Source organism: Leucoraja erinacea, chromosome 7 (assembly GCF_028641065.1).
Source record: "Leucoraja erinacea ecotype New England chromosome 7, Leri_hhj_1, whole genome shotgun sequence".
Classification (NCBI taxonomy): Eukaryota; Metazoa; Chordata; class Chondrichthyes; order Rajiformes; family Rajidae; genus Leucoraja; species Leucoraja erinaceus.
Window position 1 is genome coordinate 35,241,135 of NC_073383.1, and position 27,972 is coordinate 35,269,106.

The following is a 27,972-nucleotide window of genomic DNA, read 5'->3' on the forward strand; positions in this document are numbered from 1 at the left end:
CAAACATGATGCCAAGTTAAACTGATCTCATCTGCCTGCACATGGTCCATATACCTTCTATTCCCTGCATATCCATGCGGCTCTCTCAAACGTCATTGTCATATCTGCCTCCACCACCATTCCTGGCAACACATTCCAGACACCCTTCACCCTCTGTGTAAATAAAAAAATGACTTGCCCTGCTCATCTCCTTTAAACTTTGTCCCTCTCACCATAAAACTATGCCCTCCAATCTATGACATTTCCACTCTTGGAAAAAAAATGTGGGGGGGGGGGGGGGGGGGAGTGGAAGAGAGAGGCTGAGGGGAAGAGAGAGAGGGCGGGGGGGGGGGGGGGGGGGGGGGGGGGGGTGGAAGAGAGGTCTGGGGGGAAGAGAGAGGCCAGCGGGGGGGAGAAGAGAGAGGAGCCGACTGAGGAGCCGAGAGAAAGCGACCCCCGAGCGCCTTTTGAATAATGGGTGGGAGGACAGAGAGGAGGGGGGGGGTGGAAGAGGTGGGGGAGAGGAGGATGGGGCAGAGGAGGATGGGGGGTGCAGAGGAGGGGGGGAGGAGAGAGGGGGGGAGGAGAGGGGGGGGGAGGAGAGGGGGGGGAGGTGAGGGGGGGGTGAAAGGGCTGCATTTTTGAATAACGGGGGGGGGGGAGAGGTGAGGGTGGACGTAACTCGCAGCGTGCAGATCCAAGACGGCAGCACACAGATCCATTGTGACAGTTTTTTTCAGATATTTGAACATTTTGATTAATAACTCGAGAAATAATGCATGAATTTTTCAGATAAGGCGATTTTGGACTCCACGGGATAAATCTCTATTGGAATATGTAAAAATGTTACCGTTAGCGCGTCGCTTTTTCGAGCACAATGTGATCACACACACCCACACATCTCCTTTAAACTTTGCCCCTCTCACATTAAACATATGCCCACTCGTATTTGCTTTTTTCGACCCTGAAGAAAAATAATCTAACTGTCTACCCTATCTATGCCTCTCATAAATGTATATACTTCTTTCAGATCTCCCCACAACCACCAGGATTTCAGAGAAAACTATCCAAGTCTGTCCACGCACTGTCAGACAGTCAGTAGTAACTGTATAAATCTTGAAAAGCTTCGGCTCAAAATTGATGAACTGAAGTCTCAGATTTGAACACTAATGTATCAGGATGGGAATTTTTATTCCCCTCGAATAAGTATTGTAGAATTGGTAGGTCAACATGGACAGGAAAGTGTGAATGTAATTGACACAGGAATAGGGGTTCGGAAAGTCCAATTGCAGGAGACCCAGTCCTGTACCTGCCTAAAGGTAAAGGTCTTACAGCCTGTCAAGGAGGGAGCAGAGAGTGCGGAGTGGATGAGCAACTGATCATCTGACCTTTCAAACCAAAAATAAATATAGTGATAAAGGAGATTGTATATACGGGGAGCAGGCATGAGGGTGGGGGGGGGTTACAAAAATGTTGTCGATGTGACTGCATCCTGAAAGGTGTCCTGTCCGCCCAGTGCAAGGGTTAAACTTGCCTCCTCCGAGCTGATAGGAAATGATCTTGTGGTTCTAGAAACCAATGACAAAAATGGGACAAAGGATGAAATTCTGTTTAAGGGATATAGACAGCAGGGGTCCAAATGACAAAGGTGATAATGTCTGGATTACCACGTGTGCAATTTGGTATAAAATTCAGAATACTGAATGTGTGATTTAAAGTCTAATGCTATAAAGAGTAAATGCTATAAAGAAAAATCGAACGAAGCGCTGTAGATACAGTGAGTATAGTTTGGGTCTGAATTTTTGTCTGTTTACAAGCTTGTATTTATCAGGGGGCAGATAGAGGGGGCAGATGCGAGTGGGAGACTGGGGGGGGGGGTGGGGATGGGGTGGACCAGCAGAGAGACATTCTCGGCAGCTGCACGCACACAGACCCGCGCCTGGATCGAACCCAAGTCCCCATGCTGCAAGCGCTGCCGAACCGCCACTGGACCGTCCGTCCTCCCTCCCCCCCACCCCCCAACAGGTGGGGTAATTGCTTAAAAAAAGATAAAATATCATAGAAAATAAATATCTTAGTTCAAAAAACCGGATAGTAAAACCAGTTGGAAGTGGAGCTGAGAAACAACAATGGTCAGAAAAACATCTGAGTGTTGTATGTAGTTTGTATGATGTACATATGTAAGCTGCAGACAATCATGGAGATGGAGGGGAGAGGTTGGAACATAAACAAAGAAAGTAAAGCTCCGTATGATATCAGCTATAACGTAATCAGGGGAAAAATATGTATCTGCATACACTTGGAAAACAGAATCAGCAGTAATCAGAGGTAAGATGAATTTATGTAGTGAATCAAAGGTGGCCTTCCGCTCCAATGGGTTGAGGAATCACCAAGAGAATAGGCTATTTAAAATCTGGTATTGTGTAAAGAGAAAGGGTTATTTCGTGATCTGATAGCTTGGGGACATATGAGAATATTTGTATATAAAGACAGTGATTTTGTTCAATCTGAAACCAGGAATTTAATTCTGAACGGAGACCGTTTGGAGGAGGTGACAATGGAGAATGTTGCAGTACAGCAACTGGTTGTCATCTTCCTTTATTCTACAGGTTCTATTATTGTTTCCATAAATTATAAAGTAGCAAAAATAACCCTAACTTAAAAAAAAAAGAAAAACAAGGAACTGCAAAGCAGTTAGTCTGACATTCGTAGTTGGGAAAATGTTTATCTTATTAAGGAAGCAATACCAGGCACTTGGAAAACAATAGCATTGTGTCGAGTTGATGCATACTTTTGGTAAGAAAAATCATATTTGGCAAATCTGTTTGAAAATTGAATTTATAATTTGCAGATTGAAGATGAATTAACTGATGTGCATGACTAAAGTTTAACAAGGTCTTTGATTTAGTGCCACACAAGTATAATGAAAAAATAATTGCACTGTGTTGGAATAATATATTGGTGTGGATTGAGGATTGGTGAATGAACAGAAAAGATTGGATGGCACGGTAGTGCAGCTAGTAGAGCTGCTGTCTCACAATGCCATTGATCCGGGTTTGATCTTGACATTGGTTGCTGTCTGTGTGGAGTTTGCAGATTTTCCTTGTGACGGCGTGGGTTTCCTCCAGGTGCTCTAGTGGGCTTGTAGGCTAATGGCCCTCTAAATTGCCCCCAGTGTGCAGGGAGTGGATACAAAAGCGGGATAACAAAGAACTACTATGAACGGGTGATCGATAGTCAGTGATAGGTGGGCTGAAGGGCGTGTTTCCATACTGAATCTTTCAATTCAATCAATTTCATTAAACCAATTTTGGGGTTGGAGGGGTGTGGAATGCTACCAGTGCTGGTACACCAGCTGTTCACATTCTTAGTAATATATCTATGTTCACTGATGATACAAAATTAAGATCAGAGTGAGGTGTGCGCAGGTTACAGAGGCTTCTGGGAATATTGTTCAAGAAGGAACTGCAGATGCTGGAAGATCGAAGGTACACAAAATTGCTGGAGAAACTCAGCGGGTGCAGCAGCATCTATGGAGCAAAGGAAATAGGCGACGTTTCGGGCCGAAACCCTTCTTCAGACTGAAGGGAATATTGACAGGTTAAGTCTTGACAATCAAGAATGAAGCTGATGGAATATACTGTGAAAAAATGTGAGAATCTCATTGGGAAAAAAACATAGAAAGGCAATGCATTAGATTGTCGTAGTTCTGGAAGGACCTGGGGGGGGTGGGGGGGGGTTATACATATCAGTGAAAAATAGCATGAAGATACACCAAGCAATTAGATAGGCAAAAAGTATGTTTGTCGTTATTGCAGAGGATTTGAGTTTGACAGACATTACTCTGATGATATAGAGTCCAGGTAAGACAATGTCTGGAAATACTATATACAGGTCTGGCATCACTAGCCAAGGAAGGATATATTTGCAATACAGGGAGTGTAGTGAAGATTCTCTAGAATTACAGGTTTGACCTATGGAGACAAAATTTACAAATCAGGCCCTGACTCTCATGCTTAGATAAACTACGTCTGATGTTGAACATACACAATTCTTACTGGACTTGACAAGGTTATGTCGGGCAATGCTTTCCCCTTACCAGCGTATTTAGAACCAGAGGTCGATCTTGAAATGAGGGTTTAACCATTCAGCACTCAGAGGAGGAGACATTTCATCAACCTGAGGGTGCAGAGTTCCAAACAGTCTATGGGGCTGTGGAAACTCAGTCTGAGAATGCATTCTTGACATTGATAGATTTTTGCATATTAAGGAAATTGTGGGGTTAATGCAGGAAAGTTATACTAGGTCAAAAAGGTAACCATGTTACTGAATGACAGACAAGGCATCAAGGGGTGAATGGCCTTGTCTGCTATTATGTTCCAAACCTCTTGACTGCTAACCTTCTACTTAACCGAAAATGCCTGTTGAAACTTACCTCTTTGACCAAGTTTATGCACACCTGATTTTGATGACCTGTACTAAATTTATAAATCAAATTGTTTAGATTTCAACATCTGCAGTTTAAAAAATAATAATTTGGTCATTTACTCCTGTGTGAATTTAATTTAAGAGATTGCACTTTCAAGAGCTCTTGAGCCCATGCCTGATGCTCCACACCTTGTCCAAGTCTTCCCAACTTCCTCTCCCTGCATTCTCTAACTATGAGTAATAGATAAAGATGAAGATGGCCGAGAGGAGGAAACAGTGGTTTACAGGCCATTTAATATCCCATGCCAAGTGTGAATAGAACATAGAAAATACTATGGATACTGGAATATGGAATAAAAAATAAAGCTGGAAGAACTCAATGGGTCAAGCAGTATCTGTGAGGACAAAAGGTGTACGTTGATGTTTCTGGTCAAGACCCTAAATCAGCACTTGTGCGAACACCGTGTGCAAATATCAGTGATGGGCGCATGCATGAACAAACACACACAGACATCATTTTCTTCTTTTAAAACATCTTGTCACAAGTTAAAAAGAAAACAGGATGATTGACAAATATACAGTTGGTGGCACAAAAGTTTTAGCAAACATTGGTATACATGGACACATGAGCATGGATAAAGCAAGATATAACCGAGGAGAAAACAAACCCGTGTTCCATTCTGGGACTTGGCGCCGAGTCCAGTGCTGAGCACAGGGAGGTCAGAATAGTAACTTCCCTGGGGAAAATGCAAGAAAAATCAGTCACACCCAGACTTTGCCAAAGTGGTAAAGTCGTAAGGATGAGAAAAGAGATTGGGTAGATGAGGGATAGCATTTTGTGCATAGGCAGGATGTGAGGGAAGAAGATATAGGAAGTATTTGTAGATGATTTGTAGGATGAAGTGGAAGGTGAGAGCAACAGGTAGGGCAAGTTAGAAGGTGGTGGAGTAATGAAGCACTGCAAAGGGGAAGGTTTCAGTGTATAGTAGTTAGCTTATTCTAAGAACCCAACAACTCCTCACACAATAAACACACCAGGAAAATGAAAACCAACAAACCACTGCCTCCTTCCTGAGTCGCTGTTTGGCTGATTTCAGATGGTCATCACTGTAGCGGGAGCTCTGCACAATACCAGTGAATGAAAGAAACAACATTACAGTCAAGGACTGCAGCACATTACTTTCATTGAAATGCATTCAATGATAAAAGTGGCCTATTCTGATTGACAAGATTCACACATACTACACAGGCGCTTCAAAAAATACACTGCCCAAACACAGGAGCTACAAACCCCACTAGACTGTTGATTGGGCCCAGATCCACAAGACAACTCCTCAAAGCCATTGCTCTATCAGGAAAGAAAAGCAGTGCATAAAGATCAAATGCGGCTTGGAGTGGCAGGAAAGATGTACATGGTGAAATGCGAACGTGCCCTTGCCTCAGTTCCTGAACTTGACATTCAGTTTTATAAAGCCAAGAGCTAAGGCTCCCCTTCCTATTTAGTATGCTCCTCAACCTGTCCTGCTACCTGCAAAGACTTGTTCTTGGTGCCAGAGGCAAAATTTAACTCTCCTCAGTGGACCTTTAAAAGAAAATCTCCAAAGTAATGGAGCAAATATCATCATTGTACTATGTAGACTACAACATGTCTGGGGAGTAGGTCAGGCTGGGATTGGACCATGAACTATTCCCATGGCATAACACATTATCCCAATTATTTTTTATTTAAGTAAGAGTTATTATTAACTTCCCTCAAAATAAATATTTTTATCTTGCAAGGAATTTACAGGCTGAATTCCAAATGGTCTCCCAACATCTGTAGCGAATACAGTGCTTTCTCAAATGCAAAAGTCATGAAGATTTGTTGACTGACCGAGACATAAATGGGAGTTCAAATGTTACCACCATGGGTGGGATTAAGACCTGCATAGCCCTGAACTCTCAAATTCTGTACCACCTAAATCAGATGCCTGGGATTGCAAGAGAAAACGGTTCCATAAAGATATGGAGTCTCATCTGCAGCGCTAATTTATAGAAGTTAAAGAATGCTAACATGGGGACCTGGAGCAGTAGAGATTCTAAGATTGGGCTTTGGTCCATCACTCCATATCAAACCAGTACTTTCTTTGAAGGAATTTGATGGGACATTGCAGAGGAAACATTACCCTATGGTATCTGACATCTCCTTATGTAAATCATTACATCCTAGGCTCGTCACCATTTCTCACTTTCTTCTTTAAAAGCCAAATAACCTTTCCTAAATACCATTTCATTTACTAGCTCTTAGAACATAGAACGGTGTAGCACAGGAACAGGCCCTTTGGCCCGCGCTGTCCGGCTGACCTTGATACCAATTTAAACTAATCCCATCTGCTGACACATGATCTACATCCCCCCATCTGCTGTCAGTTCACGTTCACAAGTTATAGGAGTAGGATTAGGCCATTCGGTCCATTGAGTCTACTCCACCATTCAATCATGGCTGATCTCTGCCTCCTTATCCCATTTTCCTGCCTTCTCCCCATAACCGTTGACACCCGGTCCAACCAAGAATTTGTCCATCTCTGCCTAAAAAATATCCACTTGACAGCCTCCACAGCCCTCTGTGGCAATGAGTTCCACAGGTTAACTACCCTCTGACTGAAGAAGTTCCTTCTCACCTCCTTGCTAAACGAGTGCCCTTTAATTCTGTTCATGTGCCTGTCTAAATAAGTGGTGCATCTGCTTCCACCATCTCACTTGACAGTGTGCTCCAGGGATCTGCCACTCTAAAAAATCTGCCTCGCACAAAATCTTTGAAATTTCCCCCTCTGACCTTAAAGAAATCTATACATAACTAAAACTCTGATCTTGTGCTCTTCCGGTTTGCGGGGTTTTTCTATTTGCATAAAGACAGTACATGATAGCCTTACGATTTTTCGCCAGGTTACTGTTTTCCTGTGCTGCGAGTGCAACAAGTTTCATTCCGATCGGTGGTATATTGTAAAAGTTATCGAGGTTTATAAATCTTAAAAAACGCACGTGCGCAGATTCCTTCAGTCAGTGCCATGCAGATTGGTCTCTTCTCCTGTCAGTCAATGCCACGGCCGGGATGGCGACGCCCCTTCCTGCCCTATTGGTGGCGGCCTGTCCCGCCTCACTCACAAAAGCCTCTCTCCCCTCCTCACAGTAACTTGTCTATCGTCTCCCCCACCACCGGCAGAGGCTGTGAGGGGATGGTTCAATGGAGGTGGAGGCCCTAGTCCCGTCTCTCTCTCCCTCAAGGTTCCTACAAATGTTCTTAAATGTCCCGGGTCTGTCTCCTCCGCCGCCGTTGCGCCAACTGACCCTCATGGCCCTCTCGGAGGAGATCTTCTCCACCAGCTCATCGAAACTCGTGGTGCCCACTGTGACGAACACAGACTCCATCCCCCCCCCCCCCTCGGCTCGGCAGTGGCAGCGAACAGGCAGGCAGGTAGGCGGGTGGGCAGGGCGGGGACGGGCCGAGCAGCAGCAGTAGGCGGGCGGGCAGGGACGTGCCGAGCAGCAGCAGTAGGCGGGCGGGCAGGGACGTGCCGAGCGGCGACTGAGCCGGAGTGGGCAGAGGGAGGGTCGGGTTGGGTTGTAGGGTGGCCGAGTTTGAGTAACTCACACACATACACACACACGATGCAAACTGGTCCAATCGTTAAATCAACGGGATGGAGAGGTGTGGGAGGGATTGGGGGAGGAGAGGCGGAGAGAAGAAAGAAAAGGGAGGGTGAAGAGGAGGGGGAGGGAGTGCTGCGTGATGAGGGAAAATGAGCTGGGCCTGCGCAGTTGGGGGAGGGAATGGTGTTGGGGGGGGAATGAGGCGGAGAGAAGAAAGAAAAGGGAGGGTGAAGAGGAGGGGGAGGGAGTGCTGCGGGATGAGGGAAAATGAGCTGGGCCTGCGCAGTTGGGGGCTATGCTGAATGGTGTTGGGGTTGGGTTGGGGGGACGGGTTGCATTGGGGGAATGGGTGAGTGGTGGAATATTGCATTGGGGAATGGGTTGCGTTGGAGGACCAGGCCTCCAGTGTGACAGGGTGACTCCACTTAGTCTAGTACCCTCATATTTGGCATTTGCACCCTGGGAAAAAGACTGGCCATTTGTTCTGTATATGCCATAATTTTACATTTCTATCAGATTGCCCATCAGCCTTTGATACACCAGAGAAAACAATCCATGTATAGCTAACACTCATTAATCCAGAAAACGTTTTGGTGAACCTCATTTGCACCCTCTCTAAAACCTCAACTTCCTTCCTTTAATGCAGTGACCAGAACTGTGCACAATACTCCAAAAGTTGCCTAACCAAAGCTTTTACAGCTGCAACACGACTTGCAAATGTTTATATTGAATGCCCAGTCAGATAATGGCAAGCTTGTTGTTCGCCTCTTTTCCACCCAATTCACTTTTGTTGCCACTTTCAGGGGGCTATAGACTTGCACCCTAAATCCCTCTACATATCAATGTTCCTATAGGTCCTGATATTTACCGTATCCTGTCCTCTTACATTTAACCTCCCAAATTGCAACATCTCTGAATTGTGTTAATTCAACATGTCTGAATTCAATTCAATTTGCCATTTTTCTGCCCATATTTCTCTTCCAATATATTTTGCTGTATATTTTGACCATCTTCCTTTCTAACCGCATTCCACCAATATTCACTAATATTTTCATCCAAATCATTTTTACATAACAACTGAGGTTCCAACACTGATCCCTGTAGAACATCCGTAGTCACAGACCAGTCAGAATAATACTTATCTACCAATATATTCTATAGCCAAGCCAATTTTGAATCCAATCTACCAAGTCTACATGGATCACATTGCTTGAATCTTCTACATTCATGAGGAACCTTGTCAAATGCTTGGTTAGAGCATGTAGACAACATTCACCGCTCTATCCTCATCTATTGTCATTAATGCTGTCTCAGGGGTCAAGGAAAGAGCGTCCACGTTGCGGCCCTGTTTCCACCAATCTTTCCACCACCACACACACGAAGCACAAGAAGCGCAAGACAGACACCATTGTATGCGGATGCCGAGAAGTGTGTCCAGCTCAGGCTGAACAACTTCTAATCTTGTGTGTGGACTCGACAGGAAGAAGAATGCTGTCTCAAATAACCTCATCATGTTTATAAGACATGACCTCCACTATCCAAAGCAATGCTTATAATCTATACTATTCTACAATTAAAATCTATACTTTTCCTGACGTGAGTAAATCTTAACCCTAAGAATCTTCTCCAGTAATTCCCCTACCATTGATCTAGGCCTATAATTTCCTGGTTTGTCCCTATTACACTTCTTAAAGAAAGATAACAGTGGCTGTTGACCACTCATCCAGGATCTCACCAGTGGCCTGCAAAATCTGTCATGAAACTAACAATCTTCTATCTTGGATTACAAGGAACTGCAGATGCTGGTTTTCAAAAAAGTCACAAAGTGCTGGAGTGACTCAGTGTCAGGCAGCAAATCTGGAGAACATGGATAGGTATTTCTGGTCGGGACCATTATTCAGACTGATTGTAATGGGGGGGAGAAAGTGAGAAGAGAGAAAGAGCAGGACAAAGCCTGGCAGGTAATAGGTTGATACAGGGTGATGTTTTTTTTTGATAGTGGACAAAGGCCAGAGGTGAAAAGACAGAATAAAGATTGAAGAGTTGCGAATTGCGAAGCTGGAGGATGTAATGGAAGGGGTGGGGTGCAAGTCCGGGGCACAGGAGAGGGGGGACAGGAGGGGGCAGGGGGTTGAAGTTACCTAAAATAGGAGAATTCAATGTTCATACCATTGGGTTGTAAGCTACCCAAGCAATATGAAATGTTGTTCCTCCAGTTTGCGTGTGGCCTCACTCAGGCACTAAAGAAGGCACAGGACAGAAAGGTCAGTGTGGAAATGGGAAAACCAGTGGGTTTTGTATCCCATAGGCCACGGCAGACCTAGAGCAAGTGCTTGGCAAATCGGTCAGTGAGTACGTTTGGTTTTGCCGATGTAAAAGAAGCCACCGCAGGAACACTGGATGCAGAAGATTAGGTTAGAGTGGTGCAAAGACTCTAATCTGGAAAGACTGCTGCGGTTCCTCGATGGAGGCAAGGGAGGAGGTATAGGGACAGGCGTTACATCCCTTGCAGTTGCAGGGGAAAGTACTTGGTGAGGGGATGGTTAGGATGGGAAGGGATAAGTGAACCAAGGTGTTGTGGAGGGAGCAGTCTCTGGAAGTGGGAAAGAGTAGGAATGGGAAGATGTGACATGTTGAAGGTGATGGAAATGTCGGACGATTATGTGTTGGATGCGGAGGCTGGTTGGGTGAAACAGGGGAACTCTATCGCTGTCCATTCTGGGGGGAGGGGAAGCATCAAACCCGGGTCTCTGGTGCTGTAAGGCAGCAACTCTACCACTACGCTACCGTGCTGCCCCAGTTCTTGAGAGGACTTCCCTCTCCCAAGCTAACTTTTGTTTTTAATGTATATAGAAAATGCTTTGGAATTCTTCTTCATCCAAATAGCCAAGGACATTTCATGGCCCCTTTTAGCCCTCCTGATTCGCTGTTTAAGTTTGTAACTGCTTCCTCTATATTCCACAAGAGCCCTATCTGATTTCTGCTTCTTAAATATTATATTATGATGAGAGAAACACAATTTAACAGGAACCCGAGGGCAATTTTTGCACAAAGAGGGTGATTCATATATGGAACGAGCTGACCCTTGAATATTCCTGAATCCTGAACCTTGCCATCCTTGTTTTTCTTCCTCACAGGAACATGTTGGTCCTGAATTCTGATCAGTTGACCTTTAAACAATTCCGACATGTCAGATGTAGATTTGCCCAATAACAGCTGCTCACAAACCACTCTTCCCAGCTCCTGCTAAATACTATTGTAATTAGCCTGCCTTGCCCCAATCTAGCACGCACTCCTCCTCCCCTGAGGTCCGGCCTTATCCATAAATATCTGAAACCTTAGGGAGGTGTAATTACTGTTCCCAAAATGCTCTCTCACTGAAACTTCAATCACCTTGCCAGGCTCATTTCTCGGTACTAGGTCCAGCAGACACTTTCCTGATTGGACGATCTAAAAATTGTTTCAAGAAACCCCATTGGATGCATCTAATAAATTCTGCCCCATCCAAGTCTCTTTCACTAAGGAAGACCTAGTCAATATGAACAAAATTAAAGTCACCTCTTTCAACAATCGGTTGCTTTCACATCCTTCCATAATTTGCCCAAATACCTACCGGTAGAGTACATTCAGCCCTTCGGCCTTGCTATGTGTGCCGAACATGATGCCAAATTAAAACTAACTTCCTCTGCCTCCATTCCCTGCATATCCAAATGCCAATCTAAAAGCCTCTTAAACATCACAATCATATCTGCCTCCACCACCAACCTCCTGGCAGCTCTGTTCAGGCAACTATTAACATCTCTATAAAAGCCGGCCCTGCTCACCTCCTTTAGACTTTCCCTTCTCACCTTAAAACTATATCCTCTAGTATTTGATATTTCCACCCTGGGAAAGAGTCTACCCTACTCTCGCATAGTTTTATAAACCACTCACAGGTCTCCCCTTAGTCTCTAATTCTCCAGGGAAAACAATCCAAGTTTGTCCAAATTCTTCTTAAACTTAATACCCCCGAATCTAGGCAGCATCTTCTGCTTGAGTCTCTCCAAAGCCTCTAAACCCTTTCTATAAGTGACTAGAATTGCGGACAATCATCTGAATCTAGCCAAAATATAGTTTTATAACTTTATTTAAAGGTTAAAGGTTTGCTCATTAACTTTATATTTCCCTGTTTAGTTTTGATCCCCAAAGAGTAATGCCTCATACTTGTAAACATTAAACTCCACCCGCCACATCTCCATCCATATCTGTAACTGATCTATATCTTGCTGCATCTTTGACAGTCTTCTTCTGCAATTCCACCAATTTGATGAACCAACTCATCAATATTTTCATCCAAGTCATATATATATATCCTCCTATCTGAGTTCCGATCACCATCCTCTTTGCTGAGGACCGATGCAATGTAGTTGTATAGTCCTTCACTTACATCCACTGAATCCAAGCATAAATTCCTTGCTTTTTCCTTGTGATCCTACCCTCACCCTAGTTACTCTCCTGTTTTTAATGCCTTGGGATTGGCATTAATCCCACTAGCCAATGACATTTCGTGGCCGCTCTGGCTCTCCTAATTTCCTGCTTGAGTTCTTTATATTCATCAAAGGCATGTTTGATGTCATTTTCCTAAACCTAACAAATGTTTCAACTTTCCAAATTTACACCTTTTCTTATCATCCAAGCTTCCCTTGCCTTGTCATCCCAGCCTCTCATCCTTACTGTGATCAGTTTGTCTTTAAAAGGCATCCACATGACATACGTGGATTGACCCAATAACAGATGTGCACCATTTACCCTCCCTTTCTCCTGCCGAATTATGTTGTACATTTCCCTCCGTCAATTTAGTACTTCCCAAGGTCCAATTCCTTATCCTTATTTATAACAAAACTGAAGAAGTTCACCAAGGAGAATGACATCTGTCACTGGGAAAGTCATATGATATTAATACGGCACATATTAACATGCTGTGACAATTTGAGATCAATAAGGAGGTGGTGTTGGGTCGGTTGAAAAGCATTAAGGTCTGAAGAGATCTATCCGTGGTTATAGAAAATGGCAAGAAAGAAGACTGCAGGGGCCTTGACAAAAATATTTGTATCCTCTTCAGTCACAGGTGAGTTTCTGGAGAACTGGAGAGTAGCCTAAATTGTTCCTTTGTTTAAAAGTAGAAGAGTGTTTGCTGGATAGAGTTTACGACAAGTGATGTTCTGCAGAGATTTGCGCTGGGAACTCTGTTGCTTGTGATATATGAATGACTTGAACAATTATGCAGATGGAGGGTTGGTAAGTTTGTAGATGGCACCAAAATTGGTGGAGTTGCAGATAATGAGGGACGATAGAAGTATAAAAAATTATCAGAGGCATAGATAGGGTACACAGTCTGAACCATTTTCCCCAGGTGAAAATATTATCGACTAGAGGACAGAGCTTTAAGGTCAGAAGGGGGAAGTTTAAAGAAGATGTATGGGGCAAGTGCCTAGAACTTGCTGCTGGGGATTGTGGTTGAAACATATATAACTGTAGTATTCAAATAACTTATGGATAGGCACATGGATATGTAGAGGATGAGGGATGTGAAGTACATGCAAGTAAAGAACATTAACTTGGCATCATGGTCGGCACTGCCATTGTGGGCTGAAGGGTCTGTTCATGTGCTATTCTGTTCTATGTTGTAGGAGTTGTGATCATTCTTCCCAAAATGCTCTCCGACTGAAATGTCAGCCAGCTGGCCAGGCTCATTTCCCAATACAAAGTCTAATGTGATCTCTCCTCTCGCAGTACTGTCCATTTCCTGTTGCAAGAAACTCTCTTGCGCACACCTAACAAATTCAATTTTAAACCTCTCGCTCTGAGGAAGTCCCAGTCAATATTGGGGAAGTTCAAATCACCAACTGTGACAACCCTGTTGTATTTATATATTCCCATAACCTGTCCACATGTCTGTTCCTCTATCGCCTGCTGACTGATGGGAAGCTCGTAGCACAAAATCATCAGAGCGATTGGACCTTTTAGTTGTGAGCTCCACCTCTGACTTTCTCCCTGATTAGTAAAGCAACTCCTACACCTCTTTAACTCCCTCTCTATCACATCTAAAACATAGAAATACTGAAATGTTGCGCTGCCAATCATGTCCCTCTTGCATCCAAATCTCTGTATTAGACAAAATGTCACAGTTCCATGCACTGATCCAAACTCTGTTCATCTGCTTTATCCACCATATTACTTGTATTGAAATAAACTCACTCCAATCCATTGGTCTCATCATTCATAAACCCCCCTGAATGCCCTTCCTTTCAAACACACTTGTCATAACCTCTACATTCCCACCACTCCACATACTCCCCAACCTGTTGCCCCAGTTGCCAACCATCTGCCAGTTTAAACCCTCCTGAGTATTAATAGTGAACCTCTGTGCAATGATATTCCCCGCCAGATCAGATGCAGCCCATCTCTCTTGTACAATGTCCCACCTGCCCTGGAAGCAGCCCAACAATCTACATAACTGAAGCCGTCACTCCTGCACCAGCTCCTTGGCCACGTATCTTTCTACTTCTTGCCTCGTTAGTTTGTGCAATGGATAATCTTGCGATTACAACCATGAAGGTCTAGATATTTAACCAACTGCCTAATTCCCTAAATCTTCTTAGCAGGACCTCATCTCTCTTCCTACCAATGCCACTGGCACCAATGTGGGCCACAGCTTCTGGCAGCTCACCCTCCTCTTGTCAAAGCCACCTTGACCCTGGCACCAAGGAGGTAACATACCTCTGAGTTTCATTTGTGGCCACATAAATGCTTTTCTAGAATGCCTTGTCACTATGGCTTGCCTAGAGTTAGTCCTACCCTGCTGTTCAATAGAGCCAGACATGGCACTCCTGTTCTCACTGCTGCTGCTATTTGCCCCTGCGAGGTAATTCCTTCCAACAGTATCCAAAATGGTGTCATTGTTTTCAAGGGAACAAGCGTTAGGAGACTCCTGCACTACCTACCTGTCTCTCCTGGTGACCAGGACCTGGCTGAACCTTTGGTGTGGCCACCGCCCCAAAACTACTGTGAATAACACTCTTTGTACCCTGTGTGCTTCTCAGTAGGTCCAACTGCTGCTCTAAGGAATCCATGCAGTCTGAGAGGAGCTGCAGCTGGACACACTTCTTGCAGACATAGCCGTCTGGGACACATGGCTGCTCTTTGATTTCCCATATCTGACATGGGAGATAGACCACTCAATGGAATGCCTTAACTGCCTCATTAATATGACAACATATGGCAACACTGAAAAACAAATCTAGTGGATTTGTAAATTAATCATTAAAGACCTTATCCTGTTCGTACCTAGACTCTACATGCCCTCTTCAAGTTTCCAAGTGCTCCTTTTGCAACCTCAGCATATCTCTTGTTTACAAGCAAGGAAGTACTTTGTGAAGTATGCACAGTTGTGTCAGAAAAACAGTGGCTAATTAGAACACTGAGATCTCACAAAAAACCAACAAAGATCAAGCAATGTGTTTCTGCAGTGTTGGATCAGGGACAGATGTTGGTCAGGACATGAGGGAATTATTCACTAAGAGGGCAGACAGGACCTCAGTTTAACAAATGCTACATAAAATGATGCCTTGACTGTGCAGAAGTGGACTGGACTGGACAATCAGGGTGTACTTTATGCTCAGATCTCGAGGAAATTTATCTCACAATCCACAATAAGTAAAAAAAGAGTTAAGGGCCTGTCCCACTTTGGCGATTTATTAGGAGACTACAGGCGACTTGGCTGTCGCCACATGGTCGCCGGGGTGTCACCTGTATAATCTCCTCAGTAGCCCAAAGCGTCGTAGAGTCTTCCTGGTCAACGCAGAATTTTGAAATGTTCAACATTTTTGCCGACTGTTATCTTGATGCCAATAGGGGTAGTCTGATGTAACATGATGTAGGTGCTGTCACCAGGATGATGTAGGTTGTCGCCAGGTGACTTAGGTAGTTGCTGGTGCTGACTTCGGTGAATTCCATTGGCGACTATCTACGTCAACCTATGTCAACAGGTACCGGTGACTGAATTGTTTTAAGTTGTCTTCAGTTGTCGCCGATATGGTTGTAGCTTGCGCGGGTGGACGTAGGTTGCCATAGGTGTGATCGTAGGTGGACCTCCTAATGGGTCGCTGGTTGTCGTTAGCTTGCCGTAGCTTGCCGTCGACTAGATGGTAGGTTGTTGTAGACATTGTCGTAGGGGAGGTCCAGTCGCCGTATTTTCGGGGACCTGCTACGACTATGACAGTCGCCGGCAGTCGCCAAAAATGTTGTCTAAGTGGGACAGGCCCATTTGGCTCTAGTAAAGCAGCTATTTTGAAGTAGAAGTGCTGATGGCAGGTCAAAGTGCAAAAGGAGATTTATATCTGTAAAGATTTGCTGCTTAGTCCAACGTCCCTGCTAAACCTAACCTTGGTTATGCCATGCTTTGCATGGAATTTCTATGCATTTCAACCATATGGAAAGAAGCAAAGAACAAGGCCAGATGTCAGTGATGCTATAGACATATCGAAGCTCACCTATATTATGGAGCTTTAAGCCCCTGTCCCACTTACATGTCCTTGGCATGCTAATTACGCGACCTCGTTGTTGCGTTGAGGCACGACGGTCCCGCGAAGGTCGCTCGCGACTTCATGCATCCACACAGCCGTCTGGAGCGCGTGACGTCATTTGAAGATGGACACAAAATGCAGGTGTAACTCAGCGGGACCGGCAGCATCTGGAGAGAAGCAATGGGTGATATTTCGGGTCGAGACTCTTCTTCAGACTGAAAGAAGGGTCTTGACCCGAAACCTCATCCATTCCCTCTCTCCAGAGATGCTGCCGGTCCCGCTGAGTTACTCCTGCATTTTGTGTCTATCTTCAATTTTCTTGGCCCCACTCTGGGAGTAGAAGTGGGGGCGGATCTGGACCCGCAACGGCCGTGAGCCCCAGGCAGAGCTCGACGATCGTTTACCTGCTTCTGCTGCTGTTGGAGGTGAGACGTTGCGTCGCGCCAGGGTCTTGGGCCTGTCCCACTTTGGCTGTCAGTTACGCGACAGGCCAGTGGCGCGCAAAGATTTTGTTCGCTACAAAATTTTGGTACGCCGCGCGATACCGTGCACAACTCCATACCCCTCCGCGCTTCTCAGTGGGACCGGCCCCGCGCGGCCACACAATGCCTGTGCGCCTCAACGCAACCACGAGGTCGCGTAAGTTGCGTGCCAAGGACACGTAAGTGGGACAGGGCCTTTAACCACTAATCGCAACTTCCTGGGAAATGTAAGGGGCTAAGTCCTGGAGGGGAGCATCAGGCACACAACACAGCAGGGCATGCAGGAAAAACATTTCACAAGCACCGACCTGTTGCTGCCCCCAAGTATGCAGCATTTCTCTACATTTATACACTGAGCTCAACAGTGATATGAAAAGACAAGGAATGTTGCACCATAACTGGTGTCTTCACCCATGCTATCCAGCTACATGATGGCTAGAGCTCACAAGGGATTTGATAACGGTGGGGTGAATGATGCACAGTAACATCCCCCCCTGTCCCCTTCACCGCTCTGGTCTGCGACAGGTACACCCAGGACAGACAAGACCCAGGCACTCCTCAGACACCAAGGAGCAAGTTGCATAGCCATCATTTTCTTCTTTTGGGTCTCCTCAGTGACTTGTTTCACATAGAGTAATGAGAAAGTGAGGCAAATACCACAAGTGGATAGAGAAGGTTTGGTTTGGGGGGGGGGGGTCTGTAGAATGCCTCACCTGCAAAAAGATAGGGAAGCAGGTCACTCCATAAAATGAAAGACAAACCATGCAGCAAATGAAGTACAAATCTCCTGGAGCCTACTTCATGTCTCTCCTTCCACTCACGTTAAACTATGAGGGGTTTAGCTCACCCAAGCATGGATGAATGAAGCACCCAGGAAGCAGACAATGCACTCATGCAATAGGGCCAGGGTGTGGCATGAATAATGCTATGGGATCTCTATAGAGCCAATGGAGAAAGACCTATTGAGACATTGTCCCTGTTTCTGTCAGGCAACTGCACTACCCGCCGCACCACCATATTTCCCTCTGAGCAGCCATTTTTCACACTCCACCTTACATGGCCAGTGCCATTAGGATGAAACCTGGGTGTGATTCTGCTCAAAACTCTCACCCACATATTTTATTCACCCGAACCAACATGCAACACACAAATTAACACATGCAATTGCACATACTTTCCATGGAAGCAGTGAGCGTAATTTAGGAGGAAGAGCCCTAATCAATTTGTATTCTCCATACCCAGTGGAAATGAGGCTAAACGTGATCCCTTCCTGCCTCATACATAGTTCAAATGTAGATCAGTGACTCAGGTTAGTCGAATTTTGCTCCGAATGAATGGTGCCAGGAAAGTACAAAGGAAGGAGCTGCCGTAGATGATCTGTAGAGGCAGTCCTGAAATTTCTGCATCAGATCAATCCCTGTCTTGTCAAAGCCGCAGATTTTTTGTCCTATGTTTTCAATTGTGCATCTTTCAGACAATGATCAGGCTGAAGGCAGCTGACGTCTGATTGCATTTAAGAACCCATATCTTAATGAAAAGGTGCCTCCATGGTCCGAGTGACCAATGGATCCTTTGAACCCAGCCTCAGGTTGGTGTGGCAGTGTAGTGATCAAGTACTGGACCATATATCCAGGCAATAAAAGATTGAATCTCACCATGGCCATAAACAAAAATAGATTCAATTAAAAATGAAAATCAGTAGCTCGCATTAGTAAAGATGTCATACAAATCTTAGACACAAAAAGCTGGAGTAACACAGCGGAACAGGCAGCATCTTTGGAGAGAAGGAATGGGTGACATTTCGGGTTGAGAACCTTCTTCAGACCGACCCGAACCCAACCCAGGTTACAGGTACCGACCTTCTAGCTCATACAAACCTAACTGGCTCACTGACATCCTTAAAAGGATGCCTTTACCCACTGTGGGAAAAGGTGTCTCCAGTAACACACAATCTTCGCATGCCACCTGAGATGACCAAGCAGCCATTTAGTTGTATGAAAACTGTATAAAATAAGGAGGTCCACTGCCACCTTCCCATGGGAATCAATAAATGCTGGGTTTGGCCACATCCCAAATGAAACAAAGTGCATCCATCCACAATACAACAATTAGTCAGGTTAGTGACAGTCATGGTCTACGAGGCATTCAATAGGTTTATCATCTCACCCCTCCAGAGGCACCAACACTCTCATAATCAGCCTGTTGAATAAAATACATCATTAGATTTATCAGTGAAAGAAGGGAGAGCTACTAATGACATGGATTAGGCCTGCCTGTATCATGTTAGCCATGGTATTGTCCATAAAGGGCAGATCAGGTCATTATACACTGAATGGAGATAGGTTCATTGCTCTGAATTTGAAACTCCTGATGATCCCTATTGAACTGGAATCATGCTAGCATCCAGGTACAAAGAGGAAAAGAGGAAAGAGCATCACACTAGCAAAGTAAGGCGGCAGATGAATGGAATGTGGGATGCTTGTTAAAGTTTGTTGACAAGAGTTTAGGGCATTCATGTTTATGTGAAAGTGAAGGGCAAGGCAAGTAGGAGTAATGTAGCTTGGATGACAATAGAAATTGAGGCTGTGGTCTGGAAAAAGAAGGAAGCATGGGACAGGTATAGGCAGATTGGATCAAGTATATTCCTGGAGGAGTTTTGGGGAAAAAAGGAGGAATACTTGAGAAGAAAATCAGGAGGCCAAAAAGGGGCAGGAATAGCTCTTCTCATTTAGGAGAATCCAATGAGGTTTTACGTACATGAAGGGAAAGGGGGCTACTAGACCGAGAATAGGGCTCCTCAGAAATCAAAGCAGTCATCCCTGTATGGAGTCGCAGGAGATGGGCAAGGTCCCCAATAAGTATTTCTCTGGTTTTCCCGTGGAGAAACACATGAAGACTGGGGAACTTGGGACAGTTAATGGAGATGTCCTGAGGATAGTCTATATTACAGTTGATGAAGTGCTGATTGTCCTACATTGTATGAAGATTAATTTCCCGTCATTGATCAAATATATCCAAGGACAATGTGGGAAACTAAAGAAGGAATTGCAGGCACCCAGGCTAAGATATATGAATCATCATTAGACGTGAGTGTTGTGCCAGAAGCCTGCAGGGTGGCTAATGTTGTGCCTCTATTTAATAAGGACTGCAGGGAAAAGCCTTGGCTAATATAGACCAGTGAGCCTAACCTCTGTGGTAGGCTAGTTACTGGAGATTATTCTGAGATGAGGTATATGTGCATTTGGATATGAGGGTTCGATTAAGGACAGTCAGCATGGTTTTGTACTGTATGTGTGAGATAGTGTCTTATGAATCTGATTGAGTTATTGAAGAAGTAACCAAAAAGGCTAATGAGGGCTAAGCCATGGATATTGTCCATTCTACAACCTTAAAAGAAAGGAGAGCTCAGATGGGAACAAGGCAACACAAGCAGCCAAAATGAAAGCAAAGAGAGACGTAGCTAAAAACCATCAATTTTGAATAATTGCCTTCCATTTTTACCAAGGAAATGCATCAAAAGATTAAAAGTAATGTGGTACTTTAAGTAACAGGATGTAAGCAGGAATGATTCAATAAACCAGTCAAAGATAAAACCACTTGTTTGGACAGATGATGTTGCCTATTTTAAAACAATCTTGTGGACTAGTAGTAAATGTACAATGTGCAATTATTGCGCAATAAATAGTAATGTGTAATTAATAATTTATTAGAATAAGGTGCAATGTCACTGATGGCTTACATTTCACCCAATTAAATAAAAAGTATGTAAATATAACACATTAGGATACAATGAACCAGTCATCATAAAACTAGTGGTTGGAAAAATAATAGAATTTCAACTGAACGAGAAAATGGAAAACATCTGGAATATTACAATGGATTTCAAAAGGTACAGGTCCACCACCAATTTTCCAGCACCCTTGACTCCAGAGCCTTTCTGGATTATCCGTTTTGCCGGACCAACGGAGGTCAAGGATCCAAAAGGAGTCTAACACCAGCGCAATAGTGCGCCAAGCCGCCCAGGGCCTCGGAAGTCAGCTATGGGAATGGATCTGCCGGCTCCGGAAGGGCCAGAGTTTCAGAGCCTCTGTCGCAGAGGACAAATTCGACCCGCCGATTGGTCGCGTAAGTCGGCTATGGGAATATATCTGCAGGCTCTGGCCAAGCCGGATTTCCTGAATCCTGATCACAGGGGGCAACTTGGTCGGTGGGGGAGCTGCGAGACGGCTGCCCTGCCAGCAGCGCGTTCGTCATTTCTACATTCTGTGTGTTTTTTTAGTAAGTCCAAATGCGTGTTTTAATGTCTCTTGGTGTGTTTTGTGTGGGGGGTGGGGGGGGCGAGGGGGGGGGGGGGGGGGGGAGAACCGCTTTCGGTCGCCTCCTCCACGGAGAGGCAACTTTTTCCATATCGCCTCCCTCACGGCCTTACACCATGGATTGGTGCAGCCTTTCCTGGAGTCGAGTCTGGAGTTTCAGCAGCGGGCGCAGCGTGGACTTTTCATCGCCGAGCGGGCGAGCCCTTGCCGGAGTCGCCAGAAGGGAGTACTCCGATTGCTGGCCTGCAGACTGTTACAGCCTGAAGCCGCGGTCTATGGAGCTTCTAGCCGCGGGAGCGGCGTCCGGAGCCTGGGACCCCTCGCTGGAGAAAAGCTTCGACCGCCAGCCCGCGGCTGATAATATCCTGAAGCTGTGGTCTGCGTAGCTTCTAGCCACGGGCGCGGCGTGGACTTACCATCCGGAGTGGGATCCCTAGGCGGGGATCCCCGGAGAAGCTCCGATCGCCGGCCTGCGGCCTACAACATCCTGAAGCTGCGGTCTCCTGTCGGGAAGCGCCGATTTGGGACTTACCGTCCCGACGAGAGGGCCTGTGCACCTGGCCACCCGCAGCGGTGACTGCGGAGGCTTATGGCCCCGATCACGGGGGAACAATGGAGGAGGACTGACTACTTTGTGCCTTCCACCACAGTGAAGAATGCTGTGGTGGATATTTGTGTTAAATTTTTATAGTGTATTGTGTATTCTTTTTTGATTGTACCGCTGCTGGCAAAATGCATTTCACTGCACTTTATTGTGTATGTGATGAATAAATTGATTGATTGATTGAAATTCAACCTGACGATCAGAGAGGACGTCCCAATGAGATCGAGATCGGCCATCTCACCCAGTCTAGGTGCCACATTTTCAATGGGATTTCCAGGGGTGGGAGGGGGGCTACTATTTCAAGTGCGCTCTCCTGGATTAATGGAGGTTGCCGAAAAACAGGTAGTGGATTTGTAATACCAAATTTGAAAATAGTCGAGAATTGAACTGGGTGATTGCTGGGAGATATAGTAGATGTATATTATCTGAAGTTTACGAAGGCCTTTACTAAAGTATAGAACACAAAGTGCTGGAGTATGTCAGCGGGTCAGGTAGCAGCTCTGGAGGGCACGGCCAGGTGACATTTCGGGTCAGGACCCTTCTTGAGACTATAATAAAGTGGGGGCGGATCTGGACCCGCAACGGCCGTGAGCCCCAGGCCGAGCTCGATATAATAAATTAACAGAAAACGTCAGAGCATGCAAATTTATAGACGAGAAATAAATGGATAGCTATTGTTTACAAGATAAAACCTGAGGAAATGAGAAAATGCCAACAAGGAATGCGTGGGAAGGGACATTTGCAATTAGTAGAAACAATAAAAGTAGTGTGGCCATCCTATTTTTGCGGCTAGTCAGTGGTTTGCATCTTGCAGTGCAGCCTCTGTATTTCTGTTCATGAAGTCTTCTGCGGACAGTGGTCATTGATAAATCCACACCTGACTCCTGAAGAGTGTTTCAGATCCCCAGTTGTTTGGGGATTTTGCTTTATTATCGAGAGAATTCTTCTGACATCAGCTGTGGAGGTCTTCCTTAGCCTGCCAGTCCCTTTGCGATTAGTAAGCTCACCAGTGCTCTTTCCCTTCTAAATGATGTTCCAAACTGTTGATTTTGGTAAGCGTAAGGGTTGGCTGATGACTCTGACAAGTTTTATTCTTGTTTCTCAGTCTCATAATGGCTTTTTTGACTTTCATTGGCACAACTTTGGTCCTCATGTTGATAAACAGCAATAAAAGTTTCCAAAGGTGATGGAAAGACTGGAGGAAAGATAAGGTGCTGCGAGCTCCCTTATACCTGCATTAAGGAGGTATTTAAACACACCTGAGCAATTACAAACCCCTGTGAAGCCCAAACATTATGGTGCCCCGAAATGGGGGGACTATGTATAAGCTGTAATTTCTACATGGTGAAACTAAAATGTATAAAAATACCCTTTAATAAAATCTGACAATGTGCACTTTAACCACATGTGATTTTTTTCTATTACAAATCCCAAATTGTGAAGTACAGTGGCAAATATATAAATGATGGGTCATTGTCCCAAACATTATGGAGGGCACTGTCTGGTGGTGTACATTCTGGTTACTTAATTAGTCACAAATTTGGAGCGTATTCGCTATCAGGAAATAATAACTGGCTGGGTTTTGTCTCTCATGGAATGAGAAGGCAAGAGATGTTTCATCTGATGAGAAGTTTTGAAAAAGTAGAAACAGAGTGCGTGGTATACTATTGCATGGTATAATGTTTGCAGACACAACAGAATCTTATCTGAAGCATAATCACTAAATGCACTTAGGTACTTTGTACACTTAGGAAGCTTTAGCAAATTTAATCTTGGTCTGATGATGGTATTATGACTTGCACAAGGCCACTAGACACATGGTATTGCTTCAATTGTAGACAACTCACAACCGATCAAATTTGAGGTTCGGGCCTATTCCATCATTATTTAAAGACCCCTTTTCTAATTGAGCCAGTAGCATGAAATGATTATTCTTAAGACACCTGAAGTAGTAGCCGCCAAACCCAATCCCAGCAAATGATTCCTTGGATCTCTCCCAGCTCCCCTCCCACTCCTAACCCCCTACAGTCATTTTCATAACATCTTCTTCCATTTGACTATCAGATCTCATAGCATGATTGCAATTTAGTACAAAAATGGGCCTTTTAGCTCAAGGATTCTGCATCAATTTATATAAATTATATTTTATTCTCTCCACAATTCTTTCAACGCACCCCAAATTCTACTACACACAACACAGGAGCAATTTACAGTGGTTAATTAATCCACCAGTCTTTAGACTGTGGTTGAAACATGTATACGGTCACATGGAGAAGGTGTAAACCCTCCAGACAGCACAGGAGGTCAGTATTGAACCCAGGTCACTGGAAGTCTACTAGCTTCACCACTGTGCCTTGCTAAACCTCTCCCTATACTTGTCCATAACCATCTCCTACAATCATTCTTGACACCATTACTATCACCATTGCCTCTCGCTTCCATAATCATTTCCCCAACCATCTTCAACCACACATCCCTTTCCCCTTCCTGTGATCCTCTTGACACTATCCATTCAAATTCCTTTCTTCATTACTCTTCCTCTTCAGTCCTCTCCATCATGGTAGGATATTGCAGAGGTGTCTCTGGATTGGTAGCTGTAGGTACAAGGCTGCCGTTTGCCATAATGGATATGCTCCGACATCAAAATGGTGTGGCAATGCATAAGCAATGAGGAATTTCACCAGATTTGTAATTCCCCTTTCTCCGCTCTTCTTTTGGGCAGAAGATACAAAGGCTTGAAAACACATACTACCAGATTCAAGAACAGCTTCTTCCCTGCTGTTGTCAGACTACTGAACGGTCCCCCCAAAAGCTAGGTTGTAGTCCTGATCTTCCAACCTACCTCATTGCGGTCTCAGTACTTTTTCTGTCACTGTAACAATATAGTAGTGTACCATTATATTCTGAACTCTGATATATTTCTCTTTGCACTATCTGTTGTACTTGTGTATGGCTTGATTGTACTCATGTATATGATTTCAATGGATAGCACACAAACAAAGGTTTTCACCTGATCTTGATAGACGTGACAATAATAAACTAATTTCAATACTGTACAACACTGATGTACAGTGCATTGAGCACGAGTTAATGATTAATCATGGGGTCATTGAATGGAATGTCATTCCTCAGGATTTACATCAACCAGAAATTTAAACATATCCAACGGCAGACTTATTAAAGCATGATTGAAGATCCAACTGAATGTAAAGTGCTGTCAAGTTAATCTAGGACCTGGCCTCACCCTCACCCAAATAGGGTGTCTTCCCCACCCTCGTCCCACGGACACACACATCAAACCATGTAAACCAGAAAATGCAGGGAACATTCAGCTTTTTGGGCAGCACCCATGGAAAGAGCAACAGAATTAACGCTTTAGATCAAAGACACTTTGTCCTTGTCATGAATTCCTGTTTCTCTCTCAGTAGATGCTGCATGACCTGCTAAGGTTATCCAGCATTCACTGTTTTTATTTCAAATTTTCAGCACCTGCAGTGTTTTGATTTGCAAATGCGATTCCACAATCGGCCAAAATCATAATTAAGCACACAATCAGCCTAATCCAGCCTGTATATAGGTCCCCCGCATATACATACAAATCAGAACGCAAAAGCAGCTGATGTTTCTAAATCAGACTGCAAGGTAGAATAATGCCTTCAATGTGTTATTCACTCAGCAGTAGGATTATCATATAAATAACTTCTTCAACAAATGGAGAATACAATATCTCAAGAACAGTGCATCTCAAAACAACATCTATGATCCGCTGTGTGTCCGGTCATAATTATAAAATATAAAGTCAATTTAATTAAAGACCAGTTTCTGACCGGGTGCAGGGAAGTGCATAGGATAAGTCCTGATCAACATTTTCAGTCTTCTGCGACAGAGACAATATGCTTGAACAAAGTTCAAATTAAATTGTCTGTCAGAAATGTGTCATGGATTTAAAGTGTAAAGATAGATACCCAACAATCACTGCAAGTGAAAAATAAAATGTCACAAACCCGGGCACTGCCACGACTTCCCACAGATGTCCAGTCATCTTCATCAGATACCTGCACAAGGAACAAGCATGTTAGCACGTAGACAATAAACAACATAGAAGATAGCAGGCTGGGGTGATCAGAGGTGAACAAATACAGCATAGGTGGATCAGGTGGGAGAGATGGCTGAAGAGAGGGGGGGGGGGGGGGGGGGGGTGAAAAGAGGGGGCTGAAGAGGAAAGAGGCCAAAATGGATAGGGGGGCGAAAATGAAACGGGGATGGCTTAGAGCACAGGGGGGCGAAGATGAAGGGGGGTGGGTGGGTGCAAAGAGGGAAGGGTAGCAAGAAGAGAGAGAGTGGGGTTGGAGGGGGGGGTTAGAGAGAGGGGTGGTGGGGAGAGGGGAGAGGGGCATCGGGAAGAGGGGGATCGTGGAGAGAGGTGGCGGGGAGAGGGGGGATTGCGAGGGGAGACCGGTTATTCCACCTAACGAGTGTGAGACAAAGTGAAGAAAGAATAGATTAAACATTGAAGAGATGTATGAAAGATGAAAGGAAGCAAAATTAGAGAAAGAAAAATATCAGGAGACAATGACAGATTGATACACAGTGAATTGGGAGGGAACAGCTGAAAGAAAAGGGAAACAAAAGAGAAATTGTTAAAGGAGAAAACGAGAGAAAGAAAGAGGGTACAAACCGAAGTGTGTCTTCTGAATCTGCGAGAGTATTTCTCGCTGTCTTCCTGAGGGGCCAGGAGGTAGAGGGAAAAAAGCCAGAGTTTGTGAACAGTTCAAGTTGAGATTCAGAAAGTTGTTCAAAATGCTTCAAAAGACGGGAGACTAATGGAATACACTTCATGCAGTAATTGCCAAATTCAAAACGAGATAAAGGCCTTCAAAACCTGGCTGGATCAAAGAACCTGAATTATTAATTGCTTGCATTTTCAGAACACAGATATGGGGGGGGGGGGGGGGGGTTCCCCTCAATTCAAGGGTCACCTCCTTCATTTTTAGTTCTTGGTGGAGCTTAGGCCAACTAAGAGCTGGTAGTGATACCTGCAAATATATCCCAACCATATATTGAGCAGGTTATAGATGACTCCCTCTGATGCCTGCTCCCTTATCTATGTCATGGCAGCACCAACTCAATATCGGTTGAAGACAGCGCACTGACAATTGTTGCCTGTAGGCTCTGGTTGACCATTATTCTCAGGTACATGGATGACACCCCCATCTTTGACAAAACCAACAAGGTAGTTGCAATGAATGTAATACTGAAACTGTAATGTGTCTTTTAAGCCTGAGTGATATTCCTTACAAACTGCATTTAAATTGAATGAAAATTATAGATTGTATGATGTATTATGTATGTGATTGTATGTTTTTGTATGTGATGTATGTGACTATTTGATATATGTACAGTATATGATGTATATAATTGTATAAGGATTGTATGTAATCAATATGATGGAAGGCAGCTTTCGTGAAGAAACTCCTTACATTGAAGTCGGACAATACCAATGTAAAAACCTTCCCTGGACAGCTATAGAGTGAATCTACAGCATCAATGAAGCACTCCAGGAAATAAAGCAAACCTCTAGTTACACATCAGAGGTGGGACAAGGAAGATGAGGTCAAGGCCAGTGCCAAGCTAATGATTGTGTTCTTTAGACTTTCGATATACAGCGCGGAAACAGGCGCATCGACCCACTGAGTCCAACGATAACCAACAATCACCCCGTACACTAGCACTATCCTACACACTAGGGACAATTTGCAATTTTACAAGCCAATTAATCTACAAACCTGAACGTTCCTGGAGTGTGGGAGGAAACCAGAGCACCCAGAGTAAACCCACGTGGTCACAGGGAGAACGTACAAACTCCATACAGACAATACCCGTAGTCAGGATTAAACCAGGGTCTTTGTAAGGCAGCAACTCTACCGCTGCGCCACTTTGCCGTTCCTCATGTTTCAATGCGTCAATCA

General features: G+C 44.5%; 1 protein-coding gene across 13 annotated transcripts in view; it reads right to left on the minus strand.

Moving 5' to 3' along the window:
- LOC129698883 (leucine-rich repeat flightless-interacting protein 2-like) overlaps positions 1 to 27,972 on the minus strand; it is a 127,861-nt gene that overhangs the window by 49,527 nt on the left and 50,362 nt on the right. For 9 of the 13 annotated variants that reach the window (XM_055638270.1, XM_055638272.1, XM_055638271.1 and 6 more), the window contains exons 6-7: positions 26,682 to 26,726; positions 26,008 to 26,058 (exon numbers count right to left, since the gene is read on the minus strand). In XM_055638270.1, the coding sequence (XP_055494245.1) occupies positions 26,008 to 26,058; positions 26,682 to 26,726 (96 nt within the window). Of the gene's footprint in view, positions 1 to 5,075; positions 5,145 to 5,465; positions 6,271 to 26,007; positions 26,059 to 26,681; positions 26,727 to 27,972 lie in introns of those variants that run through there. The other 4 variants (XM_055638265.1, XM_055638269.1, XM_055638262.1 and 1 more) reach the window with 3 other exon arrangements.